This window comes from Podarcis bocagei (assembly GCF_964188305.1).
Source record: "Podarcis bocagei genome assembly, chromosome: 13".
Taxonomy (NCBI): domain Eukaryota; kingdom Metazoa; phylum Chordata; class Lepidosauria; order Squamata; family Lacertidae; genus Podarcis; species Podarcis bocagei.
This window is the reverse complement of record NC_138138.1, coordinates 26,925,169-26,948,076: the sequence shown is the minus strand read 5'-3', so window position 1 is coordinate 26,948,076 and position 22,908 is coordinate 26,925,169. Positions and strand designations below refer to the sequence as shown.

General features: G+C 46.6%; 1 protein-coding gene across 2 annotated transcripts in view; it reads right to left on the bottom strand.

The window, feature by feature from the left end:
* Nucleotides 1-1,752: 1,752 nt before the first annotated feature.
* LOC308571057 (uncharacterized protein) overlaps nt 1,753-22,908 on the bottom strand; it is a 24,057-nt gene continuing 2,901 nt past the window's right edge. The window contains exons 6-22 of one of the 2 annotated variants that reach the window (XM_081166351.1): nt 21,354-21,518; nt 19,839-20,189; nt 18,951-19,061; nt 17,105-17,146; nt 15,091-15,117; nt 14,892-14,960; nt 13,416-13,460; nt 12,325-12,405; nt 12,029-12,070; nt 11,369-11,396; nt 10,713-10,765; nt 8,627-8,761; nt 8,137-8,199; nt 7,515-7,583; nt 6,397-6,591; nt 5,997-6,112; nt 1,753-5,191 (exon numbers count right to left, since the gene is read on the bottom strand). In XM_081166351.1, coding sequence (XP_081022477.1) covers nt 4,996-5,191; nt 5,997-6,112; nt 6,397-6,591; nt 7,515-7,583; nt 8,137-8,199; nt 8,627-8,761; nt 10,713-10,765; nt 11,369-11,396; nt 12,029-12,070; nt 12,325-12,405; nt 13,416-13,460; nt 14,892-14,960; nt 15,091-15,117; nt 17,105-17,146; nt 18,951-19,061; nt 19,839-20,189; nt 21,354-21,518 — 1,788 coding nt within the window. In that variant the 3' untranslated portion in view covers nt 1,753-4,995. The remainder of the gene's footprint in view (nt 5,192-5,996; nt 6,113-6,396; nt 6,592-7,514; nt 7,584-8,136; nt 8,200-8,626; nt 8,762-10,712; nt 10,766-11,368; nt 11,397-12,028; nt 12,071-12,324; nt 12,406-13,415; nt 13,461-14,891; nt 14,961-15,090; nt 15,118-17,104; nt 17,147-18,950; nt 19,062-19,838; nt 20,190-21,353; nt 21,519-22,908) is intronic. The other variant, XM_081166352.1, reaches the window with a different exon arrangement.

Below are 22,908 nucleotides of genomic sequence, written 5' to 3'. Positions count from 1 at the left end.
GTTCGAACAAATGAACAAAAAAAAAAGAAGCCGAAAAACAGCACACCGCTCTTCAAAAGCACAAACTGTTATCTCCCAGGTTTAAAAGCGAGGGCGGGCGCACCGCTCAGTTCCACCAATAGACGTGAGGAATGGCGTTGATGGGCGTGGTGCTGGGCCAATGAACCCGACGCCAGCGCGGGATTGAATTGCACGTTTTGTTTTGTAGGCGCTTGTTAAATGTTATCGTTCTTCTTCGTTAATCGTTTGTTGGATGTTTGCTGGCACTCAGCATGTAACAGTGCAACGATTTTTCCCCTTTTCTCCCTCATGCATTTAAAGTCAGTGTGGCGTAGTGGACATGGAACCTGACTTGGGCCACAGTTACCTGAAGCGAACCACAAAATGGCGCCCACCGCCCTCCCCCCCCCCACCTCAAAGGAAGAAGGGGGGAAGGCGGAAAACGGAGGGAGGAGACGAACAGTGCCTCCTATTGATCAAAAGGGAACTGTAGAGGCGGCATGGAGGGGGAGCAAATCTGGCCTTCAATGTGTGCGCCACAGCAGCAGTGGGTGATGCATTTCTTGGAGGCTGGCTCTGGTGCCCCTGTGGATCCTGCTGTCTGAGGCAGTCGCCTCACCTTGCCTCATGGGTGGGTCGGCCCTGGCCCCTGTTATTGCCTTTTGGCCTAACTTCCTGAACACCATACATATAAACTTAAGGCAAATCATTCCCACCATCATCATGACTTATGTCATGATGGACGTTTTCATGCCGTTCTGAAGTCAGTTACTGTTTTTTCCAGCTCCTTATTCACCAGTAAAGTTTGAAGCAGCCTCATTGTTAAACTTGGTAGGAAACTAAAGGTGCACCCCAAAATTAGCTTTGTATGATTTGTCTTGGTGACTGGGAAGCTGCCCTGTTGACTTCAACGAAGGAATCCTCTCCGTTCAAAACCACTGTAGTTTTCGTTTTGGAAACGCTCATTAATGTGTGGTGACCAAAAAATGAGTAACTCTGGGTATGCTAAGCTTTGGGTCATCACAAATGCACATGCATCAGGAAAGCGTCCTCTAAGTTGCCTTCAACCTGTTCGAATTCAGGACCCCCCTTCAAGCCAAACGTGCATTTGAGGACCCATTTCTTACAGCTTTTTTTGGCCATATATTTGCATGATGGTAACACTGCTGTTGTGACCCACCTTAGATCATGCCTAATATTGGGTGGTCCTGACCCACCAGTTCAAGACCACTGCTCTAGGAGATTTGTGTCTTGCCCAATGTTTCCTTCCTTTTGGTGTAAGACACTGGACTTATCCACACTTTGCTTGTCTCACGCCTAGAAAGCACGAGACCAAGTGGTTTTCTGTTTGCCCCACCACTTCCCCTGGGAAAACTCACTCTTTATCGTTGAATCAGAGGATACATCAATGTACGAAAAGCCCAACTGATGTGTGCTCTGATTCAGCAGTAAAGAGTGGGTTTTCCCAAGGAAAGTGTGGACAAGCCCATTGCCAAGCATGGCTACTTCATGCCAATAATTTCTAAAATAGATAGAAAATAAAGAATAAGAAACTGGTGGTATGCACACCCCACAATAATCTCTGGGCTACCACAAATTTCCAGGAGAGACCCATCTGTGAGACTCCATTGAACAGTATTTTTATGCTGTTTTATGGTTGTGTTATGCTGATTAGCTTTGTTTATTGTGCGCTATAAAAGTCCACAAGTAGTTGGATGCTGACAGTTGAAAAGACATGACACAGAAGCAAAAGAGAATGACAAACAATTTTTATTTCACATTGGACCTTCTCCATCATGGAGCCTTATTACAGTGTGAAGAAACATGTCAAAAGATGGATGGGATTAAAACCCCCTCTAACCAACTAAGCTATCCTTTAAAAAAAAAAACTTGTTGAAAAATATATTGTGCTAACATAAATTAATTTATTTTGATATATTGTAAACAAATGTACAGTCAGTAAAATGACTTAATACAGGAGCGAGGAAACAAGGAATAGATTCAAAAGTTGAAGGTGAGAGGAAATAGGATTGTAGGGAGGAAATTATAGGACAATGAGGATCTGTTTTTCATAATAAAATAAGTAACTGCATTGCAACTAATCAAAGGGGGGATTAAAGTGTTACATGAATGGCACCTTTCACCAGTTAAGTTTAATAGATGTAATGGAATGATTCCAGATTCCACTGGTGGTGTTCAGAGTGCAGGACAAATGAATTCCACATTGCTAGAATGAGAACCTTGTAGCAATTAGGGAATTTTCTACATATATTGATCCTCTTGTCACTCTTGGGAGTATTTTGGGTTTAGCTGGGCTATCTGATCCCAGTAGATCATAAAGAGCTTCTCATTCATTTCTTTATCATTGTCATAACTGATGTTCCATATGCTCAAATCAACCAATTTTGTTAGGTTTAGGGAAAGCTAAATAGCATGTTTATTAAACTGGAATCAGTTTTTAAAAAGAAACAAGCAACCAAACTTTCTCCCATGGGGGGCAGCATTTTGACATTAAAAGAACACTCTTGCAACATTTCAGATCAAGAAGTGCAAGAACTTCTAATGTCATGTGTGAAGGTGACTGTATGATAGGGTTGCCATATATTGAAGAGCCAAAAAGAGGGCAGCCCGAGCCGCTGCCAGCCTGAGCCAGGGAAAGAGACACATGGGTGCACAAGGCCTCTGCTGCTCCCTGTGTGCCTCTTTGCCCGGTTTGGGCTAGCAGTGGCTGTGGTGTGCAGAGCAGCTTGAGTCCAAGCTGCCTGAGCCTGAGACCCCCCCCCCCAACTCAGACATTTCCTTTAAAATTTAAAAATCTGCCTGGATTGGCATGTCCAGGTTTTCCTTGATGTATGACAACCTTACTGTATGGGTTTTCCTTACTAGTATTTGTGATATGTAACAGTGTAGTATCAGCCTTATAAACACAGTATAGGAACAGATCAAGCTGCCTAGAAAGGTCGCTGTTGCAGTTCTTTGGGCTGTTTTCAAGAGGATGCTCGACCTGCCAGAAATGCTTTGGTTGCTGGTCATTTTGCTAGTGCAGGAGTGTGCAGGAGCTGTCCCACAGATGTTAACACCTCCCTGCTGTAGAATTCAATAGTTCCAAAAATGTAAATGTGTCTGCAACCTAGATGCTGCCTTTTCTTTGTGAGATCTATGTTTACCCATGCAGGAACACTGTGGGGAAAAAGCCACAACATTCCATAAAAATTCCTGTGCACAATACATCCCTTCTGCCACCTTTTTTTGCTAAACAGAGAACAGGTAAATCTATGTGCACGCACACGTATCTCTGTGAGTGCGTGCACACAAATGCATGCACACACACATATCTTCTGAGAGATGTGCCGAAGCTGTAAAGAGGGGTGTGGGAATCTGAATTTATGGTGTGGTTTATCTCCGTAGATCATGGCATAAAGGTATTTAAAAAACCTAGATTCAAAGGCCTGTTAGCTTTCACAGCTCCAACAGGACAGCACTTAACCCAGAGATATTTAGGACTCTGCACACATCTGCTTTGCTTTAGAGACAGGTATGCTTTCCTCCCCGCCCCCCTTCTAGTGTGGGTTTATGACAAAATTGTCATGCCCATGCTTCTGTAGGCCTTTAGAATAGTTAGGGAATCTCTAATCAAAGTGTGTATGTATTGTAATTTGCTACCTGCTTAGACTGTAACTTTGCCGTCTAAAGCAGCTTTTTTATATATTCTGTTGCTCCTGTTTTATACAAGGTGTGACCAGAAAGTAAGGTGAATCACCCCTGTTTGCAATAATGGGAACTGCTGGATTCGCGGAGACATGTGGGAGGCATTCATCCGTATTTCAGCTAACATATGTGCACATGTCTCGGCATTTGTTAACAGGCTTACGTTCATGTGGTAGCGTTTAGTAGCTGTTAATAGTGCAGTGCATTGTGATTAAAAATGGAGCAGAGAGTCAATATGAAATTCTGTTTCAAACTGGGTAAATCAGCATCGGAAACCCACAAAATGCTCACAATTGTGTACGGATATGAAGCGGTAACTCGAAAGACAGTGTATGAGTGGTTTAAGTGTTTCCGTGAAGGGCGGCCAACCATCGAAGATGACCCTCGGTGTGGCAGATTGTCAACGAGCAGAACGGCGGCAAATGTCGACAAAGTTCGTGCGTTATTGATGTGGGATTGGCGTTTGTCCGTCTGAATGATGGTGGAAGAATTGCATATTCTGTGTGAAATCATTACTGAGGTTACTGAGTTGTCCCATCCTCCATATTCTCCTAATCTTGTCCCACCAGATTTCTTTCTTTTTCCAAAACTGAAATTTGCACTGAAAGGGCACAGATTTTTCAACATTTCACACTTCCAAGGTGCAAGGGAACCGAAAGCAGTACGAAAAGATGACTTCTCCAGACGTTTCCAACAGTTCTACTCTACTAATGTTGTCAATGGTGCATTCTATCAGAGGGGGCCTACTTTGAAGGCCTGTAAGGTATGTATGTTTGAATATTTCTCGCTGTCCGATTTCTGTGACCATTCACCGAATATTCCGGTCACACCTTGTATAATAAACCAAGCTTTCTTTGTTTCTTCATGTGAGAGCTTCTTGTGGGCATAAGGGTTAACACACATCCATAACAAGCAGACGTCATAACTCCAGCAAAAGTTCCTAAACCTCTCAGCAGTGTGTATATGAGCATACTGTACATGAGTGCTGGTGGTGCACATGTAAGTCCAGGTACACACATTGTAACAAAGCAGAAGCCCCTTTTGCACCTGCCTGTGTGAGCTGCTGATTCTACACATCAGCACACATGACAGCTTGCTGAGGTGCAGGCGATGCATGGTTTTCTTTCCTCTCAAACATTCTTTCCCAGCTGGGGTGGAAGGATGGGTACCTGCATTTTCCACCTCATGTGTCTTAAGGGTCAAAGGCTTACTTCATTCATCCTGATCCAGCCTTTGTAGCAACTGGCTCCTTCTGCTGTTCCTTGCTGATCTGAAGCTGCACTCATCTCAGAAGGCATTTTCCACGCACAGAACAATCAGGAAGTCTGAGCAGCTATGTGTGTCCGCTGTGAGGAACTTGCCTCCGGCTGGAGGTGAGGCAAGGCCTTTGGACTGGCTGGAGGCTGTTCGCCACTCCTGACAGTCTTGATTTTCGGCCTGGACTCCCAGTTGTTTGACACCATGCCAGACTGCCTTTTGTCTCCTGAACATACAAACAGCAGGGACATACAAAAAGTGGATAGCTGAAGTCAACTGCATGGCACAAAAAAGTACCCATCCTATCTTGTCTCAATCCATTATTCCCAAGGGCCAAACTAGACACAGTGGCTGTGGCTGCATGTGTTTAAATGTGGAACTATCATCCCAATAGCACAGAAAGAGGTTGGATCTGAATTTAACAGCAAACGGGAAGCACAGCCCAGTGTTTCCTGCAGATTCCATTTACACCTCCCAGCAGCTCCTCTGCCCAGGTGTTTTTCACAGATAGGTGGAATCTACACACATATTAAAAAAAATCGCTGTGAAAATGCTTTTTTTAAAAAAAAAAAGTTTTGAAAAATATATTGAATGTGCCATAGCTCATGGTCGCCATCTAGTGTCACATTTGTGTATTGTACTTTACAGCACACTTAAAACGTTTTATTTGCAGCTGTATAGCTGAGTCCATGGTCATGGTTCCTTCCATTACTCGTGGTAAGTGGAGAAGAAAAGCACATGGAGAGACAAGCTGTGGAGCAGGGGAGGTATGCAATAGGCAAGATGTAGGTTCTGAACTCCTCACCTGTGTGCTTCAAAAACCTTCCCCAGAAATCTAATATGCTGGACCTCATTACCCATTAATTTGCCCCTTCTGGGCCTCCTGAATATTTTCCTCACCTAGATATTCCCCAATTAGGTACAGTCCCACTTATGGGGGAACTGGTGAATATAGTTTGGGATGCTCTGCGTGTACCTCCCATATGGTCACATATCCCTACAGATGCTTTCTTTCCCCACATGTTACTCACCACATAGGATCTGTCATGACATTGCGCCCACTGAATGTGTAGATGGGGGACTTTGGGGAATTGAAACGAGCAGCACTACTGAAGAGGGAATTCCAACTCTTTGCCAGCAGCTGGCCCTGCAACAGAAACAATGCTTTTCAAGTTAGAAAACAGTCAACAGAGGCTGTAGGCCCCACAAAATTATTCTACAACCCAAGTGCCTCAGCCATAGCAGCGGACGGTACAAGAATCCTGCCCTTCCCAAAAACATAGGAGTGCCTGCTAGGGTCAACACTTATCATGAGAATTAGTTGGGCAGTTGCTAGGCAAGCACCACATGCCTTCTTCATCAGGTACCAGTGCTTTCCTCAGAAAAGATGTCTGCATCAAATCAAGAATTCAACAGGATGTTGCTACTAGCCTTAAGGTTGACAATAGGCAGGTTCCTGTCAGTTCTCTTCACGATGGAGACTAGGCTTTGAGTGGATGATGACAGGAAGGCCCGGAAAGTTCCACGCAGCTTCGCCTCCTGTGACTGCCGATAGCACCGCAGGTCAACGCCACCAATCCCATTCATGTTACCAGTCAGGGGGATGTTGAGGGCCACTAGGCGGAGCTAGAAAAATTGAGGGATTTTAGTTAAACACCTGACACCTAAGGAGGACAACAGGGTGGAGTAGATCAACCAGAGGAGTGGTGTCAATTAACCAGTCAGGTTCTTGTTATGGCCTTGCCAGGTTTTGCACCATTATCTTCAAGGGGGCCTCCAGAAAGAAGAGGTTGGTACAGCAAGGTCTATTAAAAAAGGTAAAGGTAAAGGACCCCTGGATGGTTAAGTCCAGTTAAAGGCAACTATGCTCATCTTGCTTTTCAGGCCGAGGGAGCTGGCGTTTGTCCACAGACAGCTTTCCGGGTCATGTGGCCAGCATGACTAAACTGCTTCTGGCGCAACGGAACACCATGACAGAAACTAGGAAACCAGAGTGCACGGAAATGCCGTTTACCTTCCCACTGCAGAAGTACCTATATATCTATAGTGGTCCCTTGCTGTTAAACGGCTTGGCCCCCAAACAAATCAGCTCCCGAATGCTGCAAACCTGGAAGTGAGTGTTCCGGTTTGTGAACTTTTTTCGGAAGCCAAACGTCTGACACGGCTTCCAATTGAGTGCAGGAAGCTCCTGCAGCCAATGAGAAGCCGCGCCTTGGTTTTCGAATGGTTTCGGGAGTCAAACAGACTTCCGGAACAGATTAAGTTTGAGAACCAAGGTCCCACTGTACTTGCACTTGTATGCCTTCAAACTGCTAGGTTGGCAGGAGCTGGGACAGAGCAACGGGAGCTCACCCCGTAGTGGGTATTTGAACTCTTGACCTTCTGATCAGCAAGCCCAAGAGGCTCAGTGGTTTTGACCACAGCGCCACCCGTGTCCCACCCACTGCTGCTAAATTCTTTGCCTGAGACAACACTCAAAAAGAAGAAGAAAAGGCAAGTTGTTGTGCCAGCAGCTTGACTGCCTTACACTCCTCTCCTGTTGAACTTACTGAAGGGATCCTCTGGGGGATGCTAGGTGGTACAGTCTGGACGGTTGCTTGGCTCTTGTCGTTTTGGACCTAGGAAGACAGGATACACGGTGAAACAAAACCATTTTTTAATGTGACTCAGCTTAAACTCAAATACTGCATGCACACATAAACTGCAGCAAATATTGCCACCCCCAGACACCATCTGCCCCTCCTACTAGCTATGCACGGAGTGCAAGAGAACTAGGAAGGTGATGAAGGCGCTAGCAGCAGCAGTGCATGCAGCCTGTTCCCAGTAAGAGTTTTCTGCCTGTCCGTAGCTGTGGTGGGGCAGTTGTTGAGAAGAATTAAATAGGCCTGCTGAGGCTGGAGTAAGGAGTTGTTGGAGTGTAGACGAGGTGCTTTACAAATAGATGAAATTTATTACTCAAAGGGGTTTATATCACTTAATTTCATCATTACTTTATCCAGCAGTTAACTATGTTCTTCTGCAAGTGCGCCACCCAAATGGGTGTAATATTTTATGGGCTTTCGGTTTCTTTGCTCTCCCCACTTTCAGCCCTTTAACTTAAGCCACAGCAAAACCCAGGAGACCTGCTGAACAGGCAATGGCAAAGCATTACAAGCTGGAAGAAGTCCACACCTGATTTCTGTCTGTAGACACTGAAGGGTCATCTCCAACCAGTAAAGACTCTGAATCCTCCAGCTGATCAAGAGACAATAGAAACACAACAGGGATAAGGCTGGACCAAAATGTGTAAAAAAACGAGCATTCTCATGCGCGAAAAGTTTTTTTTAAAATGCCATCAGGGCAAGCATTGCCCAGGTAGCTCAAGCAAGCAAGCAAGCCACAAAAGCATAACTTAATCTCATTCTGATTTTTAAAAATAAAGAGAGCAGCTGAGCAGCCCTCTTGGATCAGGGCAAAGGGTCTAAACAGTCCAGGGAATCGTAGAGCAGTCCTACCTCCTGCTTATGCAATAAACCCACTACAACATCATCCCTGGTAAGTGGCTGTCCATTCTCCTGTTTCATATAGTGGCCAACCAGATGCTTGTGTATCAGATATTGAGCGAGTCTGAGTGCTGCACATCTACAGAGTCATGCACATCAGTGTCCCAATGTTTTCCTACCAGAAGCCTGCTCCATCCCTTGGGGGTTCGGAAGAAAGCTTCATTCCCTTCACTGACGTAGACCAAGCTGCCTTCAGGAATGGAGGAGGCCGATTTGAACATCAGCTCTTTTGACTTGAAGATCCACGTGGAGTGCTGGAAAGTAAAGGAAGAGCAGGTGCCTTTATTAAAAGCACACTTATCCTCAACTGGTGGAAGGCTTTGCAATTCAGCGATCAAGAGACCTTTCGGTTAAGGCTGACCAGAGTTAAGGCTATCTTAGGCTGCCTCTCAAGGTCCACAAAGCCAGGAAATAGGATGCTAAGGCTGATGCTTTGAGAAACATTATGCGACAACAGTTGTGCCACATCACAAGCTGGGCTTGCTTAAAATTTGCCATCCGTGCAAATTTTTCTTTGGTCTCTCAGGCCTCAGTGAAGTGCCTGGACCTGCAAAGATGCTCCACATTGTTTTGGCCCTGTAATGACTTATGAAACACCTGAGCCTTGCTGTATTGCTACAGGAATCCTTCAGTGAGTAAACTGTTTATGCCTGGGTGGAGTGTCTGTGGTGTGCGTGTTTCTGTGTATGTGCTGGGATGTGTGGGGTAGCAATGTGTGTGTGTTTTAGGGTGTGTGTGGCTGTGGAATGTGCACATCATGTTCTTGGGGGATCTGTGTAGTGCCCACAGTAACTTATCAGGCTTCCAAATGTGACCACAGCCCCACGGCTGGTGTCTCCTGGTCGGTCCCACAACTAAAACAACAGGCATTACACATCCTATTCGCTAGGTGGCTCCCTCTGCAAACACTGAAGAACGGTCCATGAATATTGCTTCAGTATTTATATGGCACACACATCATATTATTTTGCCAACAGTGGCTATTATAGGCCTTAATGGGGCAATAAAACCATAATAACGTTTGAAGTGCTCCTCAGAACGTCATGAAACCAATGAAAACATGTCTTCAAGGAGCTTGAATTACTCCATAGCTTCCCACTCAAATTGGAAACAAATATATGACAAGATTGTATAAAAACTGGAGTAAAAAGGGTCAATGTGTCAATTTTCAGCACTTTTTAACTTACTGTATCGTTGGCAATTTTCAGTGGATCATTTTGAAATTTGGCACAAGACTAGACTTCATCAGGGGGATGATTTATGCCATGCTTTACATTTTTAGTTCAACTATTGTCATTTTGATAAGTTACAGAAGTTTTAGGTTTATACTAGCAAAATGTATTTGTTTGGTTTTTGCTACTCACCTTAACGAAAGGGGTACTCCCGAGCCGCTTCAGTGATCCTTAGATTATTATTGTAGAATCTAGTGGCTACTAACCTAACACTTAGTAGCTGTTACAGATAGGTAGCCGTGTTGGTCTGCCATAGTCAAAATAAAAAAAGTTCCTTCCTGTAGCACCTTAAAGACCAACTAAGTTAGTTCTTGGTATAAGCTTTCGTGTGCACACGAAAGCTTATACCAAGAACTAACTTAGTTGGTCTTTAAGGTGCTACAGGAAGGAACTTTTTTTATTTTGACTTAGTAGCTGTGTATTGTTTGAACAGAATTTATAACTTTTGTTCCACCTGCAACCCCTGGCTTTCATATAAGAAGCATGTTGTCTCAGGACAGAGAAAAACATTTCTCTGATAACCGAGAAATGAGATAGCTGAAGGAGATTTCATTGAGGGTGTGAAGAAATCCAGATTATTTGAAGTGAATTTCTAAATCTCATGTGTAGAGGAGCTGGTGGTGGAGGATAACAACAACAACAACAACAACAACAACAACAACAACAACAACAACAACATACCCCACCCATCTGGCTGGTTTTCCCCAGCCACTCCAGGTGGCTCCCAACAGAAAAAACAGAATAAAACATCAAACATTAAAAACTTCCCTAAACAGGGCTGCCTTCAGATGTATTCCAAAAGTCAGGTAGTTGTTTATTTCCTTGACATCTGATGGGAGGGCATTCCACAGGGCGGGCGCCACCACTGAGAAGGCCCTTTGCCTGGTTCCCTCTACTTGAACTTGTTCAGCTCTTTACCTTGGACTAACTATTGGAGGGAGTATCAGAAAGGAGAAGAATGAAGGTGACATACCTTAAACCCATACTGGTTTTCATTGGAAGAATCCTTCAAAGACAGCCCATCATCTGCACAGCAGAAAAACGACAGAATGAACAAACCAGCCACCATCCATCCCTTTGTGGCAGGAAGCAAATATTCCATCAACTGTACAAGAAAAAGCTCCCCACCCCAAAAGAGGAGAGTCTGTAAACAACATCCTGAAGCGCTGCTTATTAATGGTTCTAATGGCAGACAACAATTCTTCCTTACTTACTGACTTGGCAACACACTCACAGTTCAAATTCCAAGACCAGTATACTGCCAGTGGTGGCAAGGAAGACTGTGGGAAAACACCCAAACAGGGCACATTGCATGCATTTCCACAAGTTTCTCTTCCCTTGTAAAGGTGGTGAAGAAGGGACTGGCTAGGGCTAAACGTCTACTAGAAGTGTATATGCAAGTCCTGGGCTAATATTGTGTCATCCACAGGCTGCATTCATCAAAGAACGGGTGGAACAACAGATTGCAGAGTCAGAGAAAAACCCTCTGCAGACTATATCCTTGCGCCCTCCCAAAGTGGCTGCCGATTGGCCGTATGCTGGATAGATATGCAAGCCACATCAAACCGCAGTAGAGCAGATACACAAGAGAAGTCGCACATTATTAGCCAGAGAGAAAACGACTCGCACCTGAATCCAAAGATGGGTCCTGGCTCAACTGGAAGAAAACAAAGAGCACAGAGATGAGCACCACATTAGCCAAGTTATAGAGACGAATGGGGTGTGCAGAAAACACCATGCCCAGTTTGGGGTGGGACTCAGTGAAAAATGGAATCAAAAGATTTTTAAATCGGTCTCCTTGCTGAGCAAGGGACCCTTAACCCACAGGGCTGCGTCTTATGTGTGGGGAGCTTCTACCAAGTTCAGGGGCCAGCAGCATTAATTTTGTCTGCAGACTAGCACTGCCTGCTTACACACCGTCTGTTGTACCCAACCATTTCTGTAAATTTTGGTTGTGGTTCATCTTATGGTACTTTGTATTTTAAATTATTGCAAGTTGCTTTGAGACCTTTTTTATTTTGTAAAGAGGAATTAATTAATGAAATGTATTTGCCAATTATGTAATAAATACCACCACCACCACTACTAATATTTCAGCCAAGGCCGCTGCTACACCAGAAGCAAACATTTCTGTTTGTTCCGCACAGGAAATATTCCTTTGGCCTGTCCTCTCATGCAACAGAGGCTTGGATTGCTGAACAATGCTTTTGGTGGTGCCTGGCGCTACTTGTCTTTGCAAGACGTATTAGAGAGCAGCGAAAAAGCCGCCATTTGGCCCTGCCAACTCACCGGTTGCTTGCAATGCCTCCTGGGTGGGATAGGGATCACCCTCTGGAAATAGACAGATGGGAGGTGGGGGAAGGAAAAAATACAGGTTAAAGAGGAAAGGGGGATAGCTTTCAGTATTAGATACAAAATCCCACAAAGCAAGAAAAAGCCAATCCCATGTATGTGATGTTTAAAAAACAGCTGAAGAGACAGATCCCTAGCTTTCCACAAGTCAGTCTTCTAAATACCATGTGGCTGCTCCATCTCCCCTAATATTGAGGTGGGGTTTTTTTGGGTGGGGGATGAGGATCACTTACATTAAGGTAAATAATTCCCGGTGGTCCAGGAGGGCCTGGGGGCCCGGGCATGCCAGGATTTCCTGCGGGGCCTGGAGGACCCTAGAAGAAGCAGAGAAGGGAACAGAGACACTGGGTGTTATCTGCATTCTGAAACCGGACTTTGCAAACACCATTACATTTCACACCTTGACGTCTGAATGGGCTGGCGAATAGCTTGCCTGCTTGCACAGCTGTTTCTCGTGCAAGACTCAGGTGGACTCCAGTGCTCTCAGGAAGTCAGCCTGGGATCTTTGGTTCCATACAATGCTCATTTAGTCTGGGGTGGTGGGTGGAAACTGGGGTCAAGAGGTCAAATGCAGAGCCCTCTGGGGCTCTCTACCTGCATCCCATCACCAAGCCCTTCTCGAGTGCTTTCGCCTGGCTGGACTGTGCCTTGAACTGTGATTACGCCTCCTGCTAGCAAGACCAGCCTACCCATGAGGCAAGATGAAGCAGTCTCAGGGCAGCAAGCTCTGGACAGCTGGGAGGGGCAGCAGATCTGGCCTCTGATGAGCACACCGCTCATGATCTTCTCTCCCCCCCACCGTACACTCTCAGCTGCATGCCCATGCGTGCATGCGACAGCGGGTGCATGCCAGGCAGGTGTGTGGTGGGTGAACAGCAGCATGCAAGCATGCAGCAGAGGGGACAAGGGCAGCAATTTGTGTTTTGCCTCTAGTGCCTGGGCTGGCCCTGCCTGCTAGCCTGGATGGAGGGATGGTTTGTATGCGTGTCTGAAACTTGTGACTTTTGCGTGGCTGGAATGTATCCTCCTATTCAAAGGTAGGAGTTGCATCCATTGTTCCACCTACTTTTGCCTCTGGCCACCCCACCACATGGACCCCATAAGGCTGCCACGAGGGAAGACAGCCCTCAGACTGAAAAAGGTTCCCTACTCCCAATTTAGGCAAAAGTGCTTCTTTTTATCTGTTCTGTTCTGGTTTTTTTTTTTTTAAAGGAAAAGGCCAAGATTGGGAAGACAGCACATTCTGAAGGCAAGATACAATTTTTTCAAAAAAACAACCAAAACCAAACCAAGGTTTGTTGGAGAAGATGAAAGGCTGGCTTACACGGCTGGCAATCGAGCCATATATCTCAAGGTCTCCTTTGCCATTCTGGAGGAGGAGGAGAAGAAAAAGACGCCAACTTAATGTCCTGGTATTGCTCACGGGCACATCTTGCCCACCCATGTCATTTTTACTTAATACATAATCCACACACACCCCTGCCTCCTTTCCTATTGACTGCAGAAATTCAGGATGTTTACACCCATGGCAGGGCACCCTTTGGAACACAACCACCGTTAGCAAAGGCTGGGAGAGTCTCCTGACACTGCAGTTTTGGCTCTTTTTATAAACTGCTTTGAGGCTTTGTTACAGTCAACCGGCGTATAAATCTTGTGACATGAAATAGTAAATGTCAGGGAACTGCCATCGGAGCAACAGGTGGTGGAGGGGCTCAGGGAGGAAGAAAGAGACTCAACAGCTGAAGCAGGAACCAGCAGGGGGAGGAGTGGATCTCTGAGGGAATGCGAGCAGGAGGGAGGGCTCAGAGACGCTTCCAGCGAGAACAGTGGGGAGGTATCTGAGTCTCCCATAGGGAGACCCACGCCTCGCCGGAAACTGTCACGCCGTGAGTCCAGGAGACGCGTTTCCGTTAAGGAGCTTCTTTGCTGGAAGCGCTTCCGCAGACAGCCACTGTCAGACTCTACGAGTGACTAGAGCAGACATGTTTGAGGAGCTCTGTCACACACAGAGGTTTGTGGAGCCGCACAAACTCTGAGGGAGCATGATTTTACGCACAAGCAGCTAATCATCCCATTACAGTAAATAAATAAATAGGCCAGGAACGGTGGCAACATTATTTCTTTTTACTAAGCCATTCCTAAATATTAATATTGGCATCGCTTTGGAACATGCGTGTATCAATAAGATGGAACTCTTGGGGATGAGGAGAAGTAGTGGGACACGTTCAAGAATTGTTGGTTGATTTTTGGGGGTGTTTTTTCTACAACCTGTGTGCACCCTAAGAGGAGATACTGGGGAAACGCCTCCTCCAATATGGCCCATGACATGGGTAGGCAAACTAAGGCCCAGGGGCCGGATGTGGCCCAATCGCCTTCTAAATCCGGCCTGCGGATGGTCCGGGAATCAGCATGTTTTTACATGAGTAGAATGTGTGCTTTTATTTAAAATGCATCTCTGGGTTATTTGTGGGGTATAGGAATTCGTTCATTCCCCCCCCCCCAAATATAGTCCGGCCCCCCACAAGGTCTGAGGGACAGTGGACCGGCCCCCTGCTGATAAAGTTTGCTGACCCCGGGCTCATGACAATTCAGGCTTGCACTGAAAGCCCACTAAAATACCTTTCGCCCTACATTGGCTTCTGCTTTTGTTTTTTTGTTGCTCCACAGACAAAGGCTTGTAGCAGACACCAAACGCAAGTTTCCCCTTAGCTGATCCTTGGAGGAAACACTGCCCCGTGCACTCAGCGTTAAGACCACCAATCCTAAATGGCAGGGTGGGGGAAAACATATTTCAGTGTACCTCTTGGTAGGTAAAAGATGTCCAGGAGTCCAAGTCAGCTTTTGTTGCTTCAGGGCAGTTGCAGCAATCCTGGGTAAGAAAACACAATGAAGGGCCTTAGAACAAGTTGAAGAAGAAGAAGAAGAAGAAGAAGAAGAAGAAGAAGAAGAAGGAATCACAGTGCTTTGAAGATGTGGGTCCTCTTTGCACAACTACATACCCGTTCTCCAGGTTCTCCTTTTTCACCCTGCAAGGGGGAAGAAAAGAAACCAAACGGGAGGTCAAATCACCATGACACACTTATAGGTACAGCCAGGGACACAGCGACAAGCCTATTCATAAGCTTATGATACAACCAGGATCAGGAGCTCTCAAGTTAGAGAATGACATTCCTGGGGATGGTCCTTCCCCCGCCACACACCCAATTTCGGGAAGAAGACAGGGTGGCTCGCCAACTCAAAGGACACTTCAATGAACATGTGAGCAGCACTGCCTGAAGCTGATGGTTCGTGAGGACTCTAAATCACCCCGTATTTAGAGTCTCTAGGTTCAAAACAGGCCTTTTTTCACAGCAGCTTCCCCTGCCCAGCGTACAAACTTGCGCTGCTAATTCTGTTCGGGGTGTGATGAGGCTAACCGGGTTATTAACTGCTGCTTCATCCCCTAGGTTTCGTTGCAGCTCTTTGCTTCTGAAAAGATTGCAGGGGAATACATGGCTGGAGTAGTAAATGGGCTTTTGCCACAACCCAGCAAAGCAGATCTAAAGTTGCAGGCAACTTCCCTGCACTTTAAAGTATGAACTCAGGAAGTCTGTGGCCTTGTAGTCAAACACACACACAAATTCATGCTGATACCCAAAAGTTCTTAGAATTGGCTATTTTGCACTGCTCTTTGCAAGGAGAGAACTCTCCTTCCTTGGAGGTTTTTAAGCAGATGTTGGATGGCCTCCTTGCATGTCTGCTTTAGCTGAGATTCCTGCATTGCAGGGGGTTGGACTAGATGACCCTCAGGGTCCCTTCCAGCTCTACAATTCCAGGATTAATCCACGATTAACTGATTAGACAGGCCCCCTGTGAGCATGAAACTAAGGGCTTAGCTATACATCCTTTTGCACTGCACTCTGCAGGCACAGGTCCGTGCTTCAGAACTCCACGTAGGAGCAGGGATTTTTTTTTGTCCCGGCACTTTCCCATTTTACAGCTGCATTGGAGCAAACCTTGCTGTGTTTTAAAGCACTGATGCGAACATACGCAAGCGGCAAGGCAGAAGCAGAGGAAGGTGGAGGGAAAGGGAGAGAGAGCTGGACAGAAATCCAAAGTTTGTAAGTACTAATTTTTTATTTTTAAAGAAAAATGTATGCTTGGAGTCCCTCAACTCTGACTCACAGCCGCTCTGCTTTTGATACAAGGCAAAACAGAGACCAGAGAAGCAGGGAGAAGATAAGATGGCAAGAATGCTGAAGAGACACGCAAAAGGATTTTTTTCCCCCGGGAGGAAGAGACACATATCACGAGAGGATATGAGCAAAAATAAACACAGATACGAACAAGGATGAATAGAATTCGCGATCATGGGTTTTCTGGGTTTTCCACTTTTTGCATCCTTTCAGCTCACGATGAAAACTTTGAGGTGGGCTCCGTGAGCGAGGGCTCCTATTGCATCCTTCTGAAGAAGGGGCATCACCCAAAGAGAAAGGAAGGAGAGGCAGCCCACCACCCATCTCTCCACTCTTCCCCTTGTAACTGGAGGCAGGGGTGGTGAAAGTGAGGAAGAAAAAGAATTTCCAGGGTATCCAAAGTCAGCTCTAGTCCACAACCTAACTACACACCGTTGTCTTTGCGGTGGTAGCCCACACACAGAGATTTTGGATGCCCTGCCTGCACCACCTTGTTTCTCCTGCTGGTATGACAGGGATGGGGGAAAGGGTGGCGCTGTGGTCTAAACCACTGAGCCTCTTGGGCTTGCTGATCGGAAGGTCAGCGGTTCGAATCCCCGCGACGGGGTCAGCTCCTGTTGCTCTGTCCCAGCTCCTGCCAACCTAGCAGTTTGAAAGCATGCCAGTACAAGTAGGGCTGGGGAACCTGCAGCCCTGCAGATGTCAGGTTACAACCCCCATCATCCCTCACCATTGACATTGCTGGCTGGGACTGAAGGGAGCTGGAGCCCAAGAACATCTGGAAGGCCACTGCTTCCCCCCCATCTCTGCCATGTTGCTTGATAGGCTTCATACTCACCTTAGGACCTGGAGGCCCAGGAACTCTTGCACGAGTGTTGCACTACAAAGAGAGAAGAGAAGGGCATTGATGCAACCCATAAGGAAGACCCCCCCAACAACTGCCCATGCATGTGACAGATCCTTCGGACCTGTGTTCTTGGCAGACTTTGGTGTTTATGTGCCAATTAAGAACAATTTTTGCACATACCTGTTTATATTTATATATTTATATTATATATTATACATTTATATTTATATGTATAATTTTCAACGTCCGTTCATCTTAAGGGGGGAAAAAAGGATTTTCTCCTCTCTTTTTTGCAACAACTGGGGGAGTGGAAGGCGGAAATGGAAGGGGCAAGGAAGAATAAAAAGCAGTCCCGCATGGAGGGGCAAGGGCCCAAGGATCAATAGGAAGCAACGGAAGCCTCGTAACTATCACAATTCCAGGTTCCATTTAGCTTCTAAAATGTAACCAGGATCACCCTATGCTTTGGCAGGCTCGTGTCTGTGGTCATAATGTCTTGAAAGTTTTGATGAAAGTTATACACTAGCTTGCCTTTGGGGCCATCTTACCCCACTTCTGTGGGATAAGCAGCCTCATATAACCAGCATGCTTAAGTCTAATTAATGCATGAAGGCTTTAAGACCACAGAGCAAGCTGTCTTGCCAGGCTTGGCCAGGTCACTCCTCCTTACCTTGGGTGGAAGGATTATCATGTGAACCCTACCTGTAAGGAGGTCTAAGTTGGATGCTTCAAGCTAAGGCTGTGTGGCTTAAGCAAGCTATCTTTGTGTTTCTATATAAATAATTTAGAAGCATTCACCACTTTGGAACCTAAGTTTTACTGCCTGTGTTTTCTTGCCGATGTATGGAAAAACACATGAATATGACTGTTGAAGAGATTGTAAGTAAACCACTTACATGTGGTCTCTTTCTATGCTAAGGGAAGAGGGAACAGAAGCGGTTTAAGGGTAGCATGACCGGTATGGTCACACTGGGCCCCGCATTGCAGGGGGCACTAAAACAATGCTTTCGAATGGAGTGCAAGAGGCAGGGTGTGTGCAGAATTTTAGTGTTGCATATAGTGCTACTGAAATTTGAGAGCCCAAAGTCTGCCACTGAGGGGAATTTTGGAAGCAACTTAGAAGGGATTATTTTTAAGATCTAATAGCCTATATTTCCACTCTTTACTTTGCTGCATATTTTGAGATTTTAAATCTCTGCTGGGGTTCCTCTAGCCAAAGAGTACTTGCCCTAAACCTGGATCTAGGCATCCATGGAATACTCCTTTTTATTTATTTATTTGATGTTCTGAGGGAGGCCCCTGGTGGATCATGGAGACGGAAGTTAATTGGGAGAGGGGAGAGGAGAGAGGAGAAGGAAGGCAGATCTCCCACAGTGTCTATGCTATAATTTGCAGCCAGCTCCTGCTGGGCTAGAGCCTTCAAGCTGAATGCACAGTTCTGTTAATAATAATAATTTTTACTATTAAAGGCACTCCCATCCACCTGGACATTCAAACCCTCCTCCTGCCACCTGGATGGAGGGCAGGCAAACCTGAGGACTTCGGGTCAGACCTGGAGGTCAGGCAACCCTCATGCTTTCATATGGCTCTCATGATCAGATGGAAGCTGGTTTGTGGGAGAAAAACACGTCAGAATGCAACCTTCCTCAAGACACTACAGGACAGGTGTGGATTGTGGTTAGTGTCGTGTGTATATGTCTTCACAAACCAGCGGTGGGAGAGCACTGGATGCAGAGTAAGCGGAAATGTGTACATGGCCTTAGTGTGCCATAAGTAAGCAATCCCAGATGGGTATCAGAGAGCATGCTAGCTCAGAGCAAAGCGCATTTCCACTCACCTGATTCTCACCAGGAGGACCCATGGGCCCAGGTGCACCCTGAGGCCCCATTTCACCTTTCACACCCGGATTGCCAGGAGGACCCTGTAGACCAACCTCACCCTTCTCACCCTGCAAGAATAAACCACAAACATTATCACAAGTCCTAAAACAGAAACCCAAGGTTTGTAAGTATAGTGGTAACTCGGTTTCTGAGCATCTCAGAAGCCGAATGTTTCATTTTTCAAACGCCGAAAACTCAGGAGTAATTGCTTCCGTTTTCGAACACACCTCAGAAGCTAAACGGCTTCTGCGGTGTGTTTTTCAGTTTTCTCAATGGAAATTGCAGGCGGCCCTTTGCGCCTCGGTTGTCGAATGTTTTGGAAGTCGAATGGTCTTCCGGAACAGATGACGTTTGACAACCGAGGTACCACTGCACCAACATTACTATTATTATTATTATTAGAGAAATGTAGGCTTGGTGTTCCTCGCCTCTGATTCACGCCCACCCACCCACTCTTCTTCAAGGCAAGCAGAGACCCACCCAAATTGCTTTGGAAATTCAGGCATTTATCTACCAGCTAGCAAAACACCTGTCATTGTTACAGGGCGTAGGTAGGAGGAGGCCTGCAAGTTTGTGACCCTGTTCCTGCCCGTCTTATTTAGCTTTCCTCTCCCTTCTATCCTGCCTTCCTGCTATTAGGCCGCCCACCTCTGCAGTGGCGTAGCGTGGGTTGTCAGCACCTGGGGCAAGGCAAGTAATTTGCGCCCCCTAACCCGTGGATTTGCGCCCCCTAACCCTAACCCCCAGATGTTGCGCCCGGTGTGGCTGGCCCCCCCTGCACCCCCCACGCTACGCCACTGCACCTCTGACAGTTCACCCATGACCCCACTTTCAGCACTGCTTACCTTTGGCCCGTCCTTCCCTGGAAGCCCTTCTCGTCCTGGAGGCCCCTTCTGCCCAGGGGTGCCTGGTGGTCCTGGTGGCCCCATGTGGCCTGGAAGTCCTGGATGCCCTTCAGGGCCCATGGCTCCGGGAATTCCCTCTGCCCCCACTGGCCCCGGCATGCCTGCAGGCCCTGTGGATCCTGGAGGGCCAGGCTGGCCGGGTGTGCCAGGGAGGCCTGGCGTACCTTGCTGACCTTCGTGCCCTGGAAGGCCAGGGGGCCCTTGGGGTCCTTCCTGACCAGGGTATCCTGGAGGTCCAGGAAGACCTGGGTAGCCCATTGGACCAGGGGGCCCTTCCATGATGCTGACCCCCTAGGAAAAATGACAAAAGAGGCACGAGGTGTATTGTTGATCTTTTAAGAGGCAGAAAAAATATCGTTCAGCGTCTTTGGGAAGTTGCTAATGCATTTGTCAAGATTTCTGACTTCATAGGAAACCAAAGCTAAGATCTAGTTTTTCCTGAGAGTATAAACCTGGGTCTGAGTTGGATCACTTCAGATGGGAGGTGGGAGCAACGCAATAATATTTCCCTCCACAAAAAAACCCCAATTGCAGAAAGCTAGCATGTAAGGGAGAAGAGTGGCGCAGTGTGCAGGGAATTTCTTTGCATTCAACCATGCAAGCTCCTACCCACCATCCGTAGTCCTGATAAAAGCTTATCGCTTCAGTAAGAACTAGGTTTAAAAGATAAACAAGACATGACAGGGCTGCAATTCCATGTCTACCTTGTGCTGATATAATGCATGTGTGAGTGTCTTAGGGCCAAAGCAGAAGAGAAGCTGTTCCCAAAAAATAGCAACTGCATGAATGGCTTTTAAAAAATAAATAAACGGCAGGCATTGGGAACCTGGCAGGGAGGACTTGAATACTTTCCCCCTGCTGCAGTCCCAATCTGGATTGGACATCTCTCCTATGCCTGGAAGAAAAGCTTCAGTTAACACAAATGGAAACTTTTCTTTCCATGCAAATAACCGGTGCTGCCTCTGCCAATCCAGATTGGGACTGTAGCATGGGCCCAAGTGTTAGAAACCTCCTTGAAAGCCTGAAAACATTTGCTCATAAAGTTGATGATACTTCAAAGCGCTGGAAAAAGATTTTAACGCACAGAGCCTGGAAACCCGCCTGGCCTCTGTGCTTCCAAAGTGTTGCTATCTTCCGCTGTGGATCAATCACATATTGGCACATTCCGGTTGCCCAATTAAAGTTGACTTGGTGCTGTTGCACAACACACACACTCCCTCCACAAAGCAGTCTTTTCTTTTTGTGATAACCAAAGTGATGGGGAAACACACAGGAAGGTGTGTGTTGATAGCTTCTTGATGTGACGTCATAACCCCCACCCCCCAAATAAATCAAAATGAGTGCTCAGAGCTGTCTAACCTCTCCACAAACTTTGTGGAAGCCAATCGGGATGAATGCTCAACAAACAACTCATCAGGAAGTGACCTCAGTTCTCTCCCGCTGGCCCAGTCTCACCTTTTCATTTCCACCATTGGCACCACCACATTCTGGAGCTCCTGGAAGGGGCTGGCCTGGGGGTCCCGGGGGTCCTGCAGGTCCAGGTTGGCCTGGGTTGCCTGCTAGCCCTCTTTCCCCAGGAAGTCCTCTTTCTCCTGGAGGACCCTGGTCACCTTTGTCTCCCTGCCATAGGAAAGAACATGGGATGAGAGGCGTGCGCTGTGGATTCAGGCAGCAGTCAATATCTACAGCAAAGGTCTGTGCTCAATCTCCTGCTGTGCAAAGCGCTTCCCTTCTCTCTTAGAAACCTCTGGAGTCTTGGACTTGTTTAGACAGGCAGACTGGAGCCAATGCCAGCAGGCAACTCATGGTCTACTTTTGGGCACACTTATTTTGAATGGCTTCTGGGAGAAGCTTATGCACACATATTTTGGGGGAACTTAAATGTATGGCTGGAGATGGGGCCAGGATTGTTCCTTTAGGGACAAGTAATAATAATAATAATAATAATAATAATAATAATAATAATAATAATAATGGTTTCCTCATCTACTCTGGGAGGCTTCCAACAGAATATTAAAATACAAAAACCTATTAAACATTAAAAGCTTCCCTGAACAGGGCTGCCTTCAGATGTCTTCTAAAAGTCTGGCAGTTTCCCACCCCCTCTTTGACATCTGGTGGGAGGCCGTTCCACAGGGCAGGTGCCACTACCGAGAAGGCCCTCTGCCTGGTTCCCTGTAACTTGGCTTCTCGCAGCGAGGGAACCGCCAGAAGGCCCTTGGCACTGGACCTCAGTGTCCGGGCAGAATGATGGGGGTGGAGACACTCCTTCAGGTATACTGGACCGAGGCCGTTTAGGGCTTTAAAGTCATCTTAACTGGATTCCATAGGACTCTTGGAGGTATTTAAGCAGAGGTTGGATGGCCATCTGTCATGGAAGCTTTAGCTGAGATTCCTGCATTGCAGGGGGTTGGACTAGATGACCCTCAGGTTCCCTTCCAACTCTGCGATTCTATGATTCTTCCATACAGAGTGAAATATTTCTCAGCTCACTGTAGGCAAAGAGCATAAGGAGAGAGCTGCTGGACCAGGTCAATGGCCCATCTAGTCTAGCATCTTCTTCTCACAGTGGCCAGGCAGGTGCCTAGGAGGAGCCCACAAGCAGGACCTAAGTGCAATAGCATCCTTCCCACTTGAGATTTATTTGTCTAGTAGCTAGAGTCTCCATAGTAACACAGCATTCGGCCAACCAGGTGCTGCCCTCCAGATGTTTTGGACTACAACTCCCATCAGTCCCAGCGCCAGGATGCCCCTTAGGGAAGGCTGGACTAACAGCTCCAAAACAATAGATCAGTACAGCTCAACAGCATGAATGCTTCTCAGCAAGGAGATACAGAGATGGGGGACAGTTGCAGCTTTTGGATGCCTGGTTATTGTGCCACCCTCAAAAGGCACAGCTTCTTTGCACAGCTAGCAACCATAGTAGTATAGATGTGGCCTTCTTTATGGCTGGGGAAACCCAATGGGTTTTCATTTGCCTTATGCATGTTCTTTAAGATGGTGTTTGAAA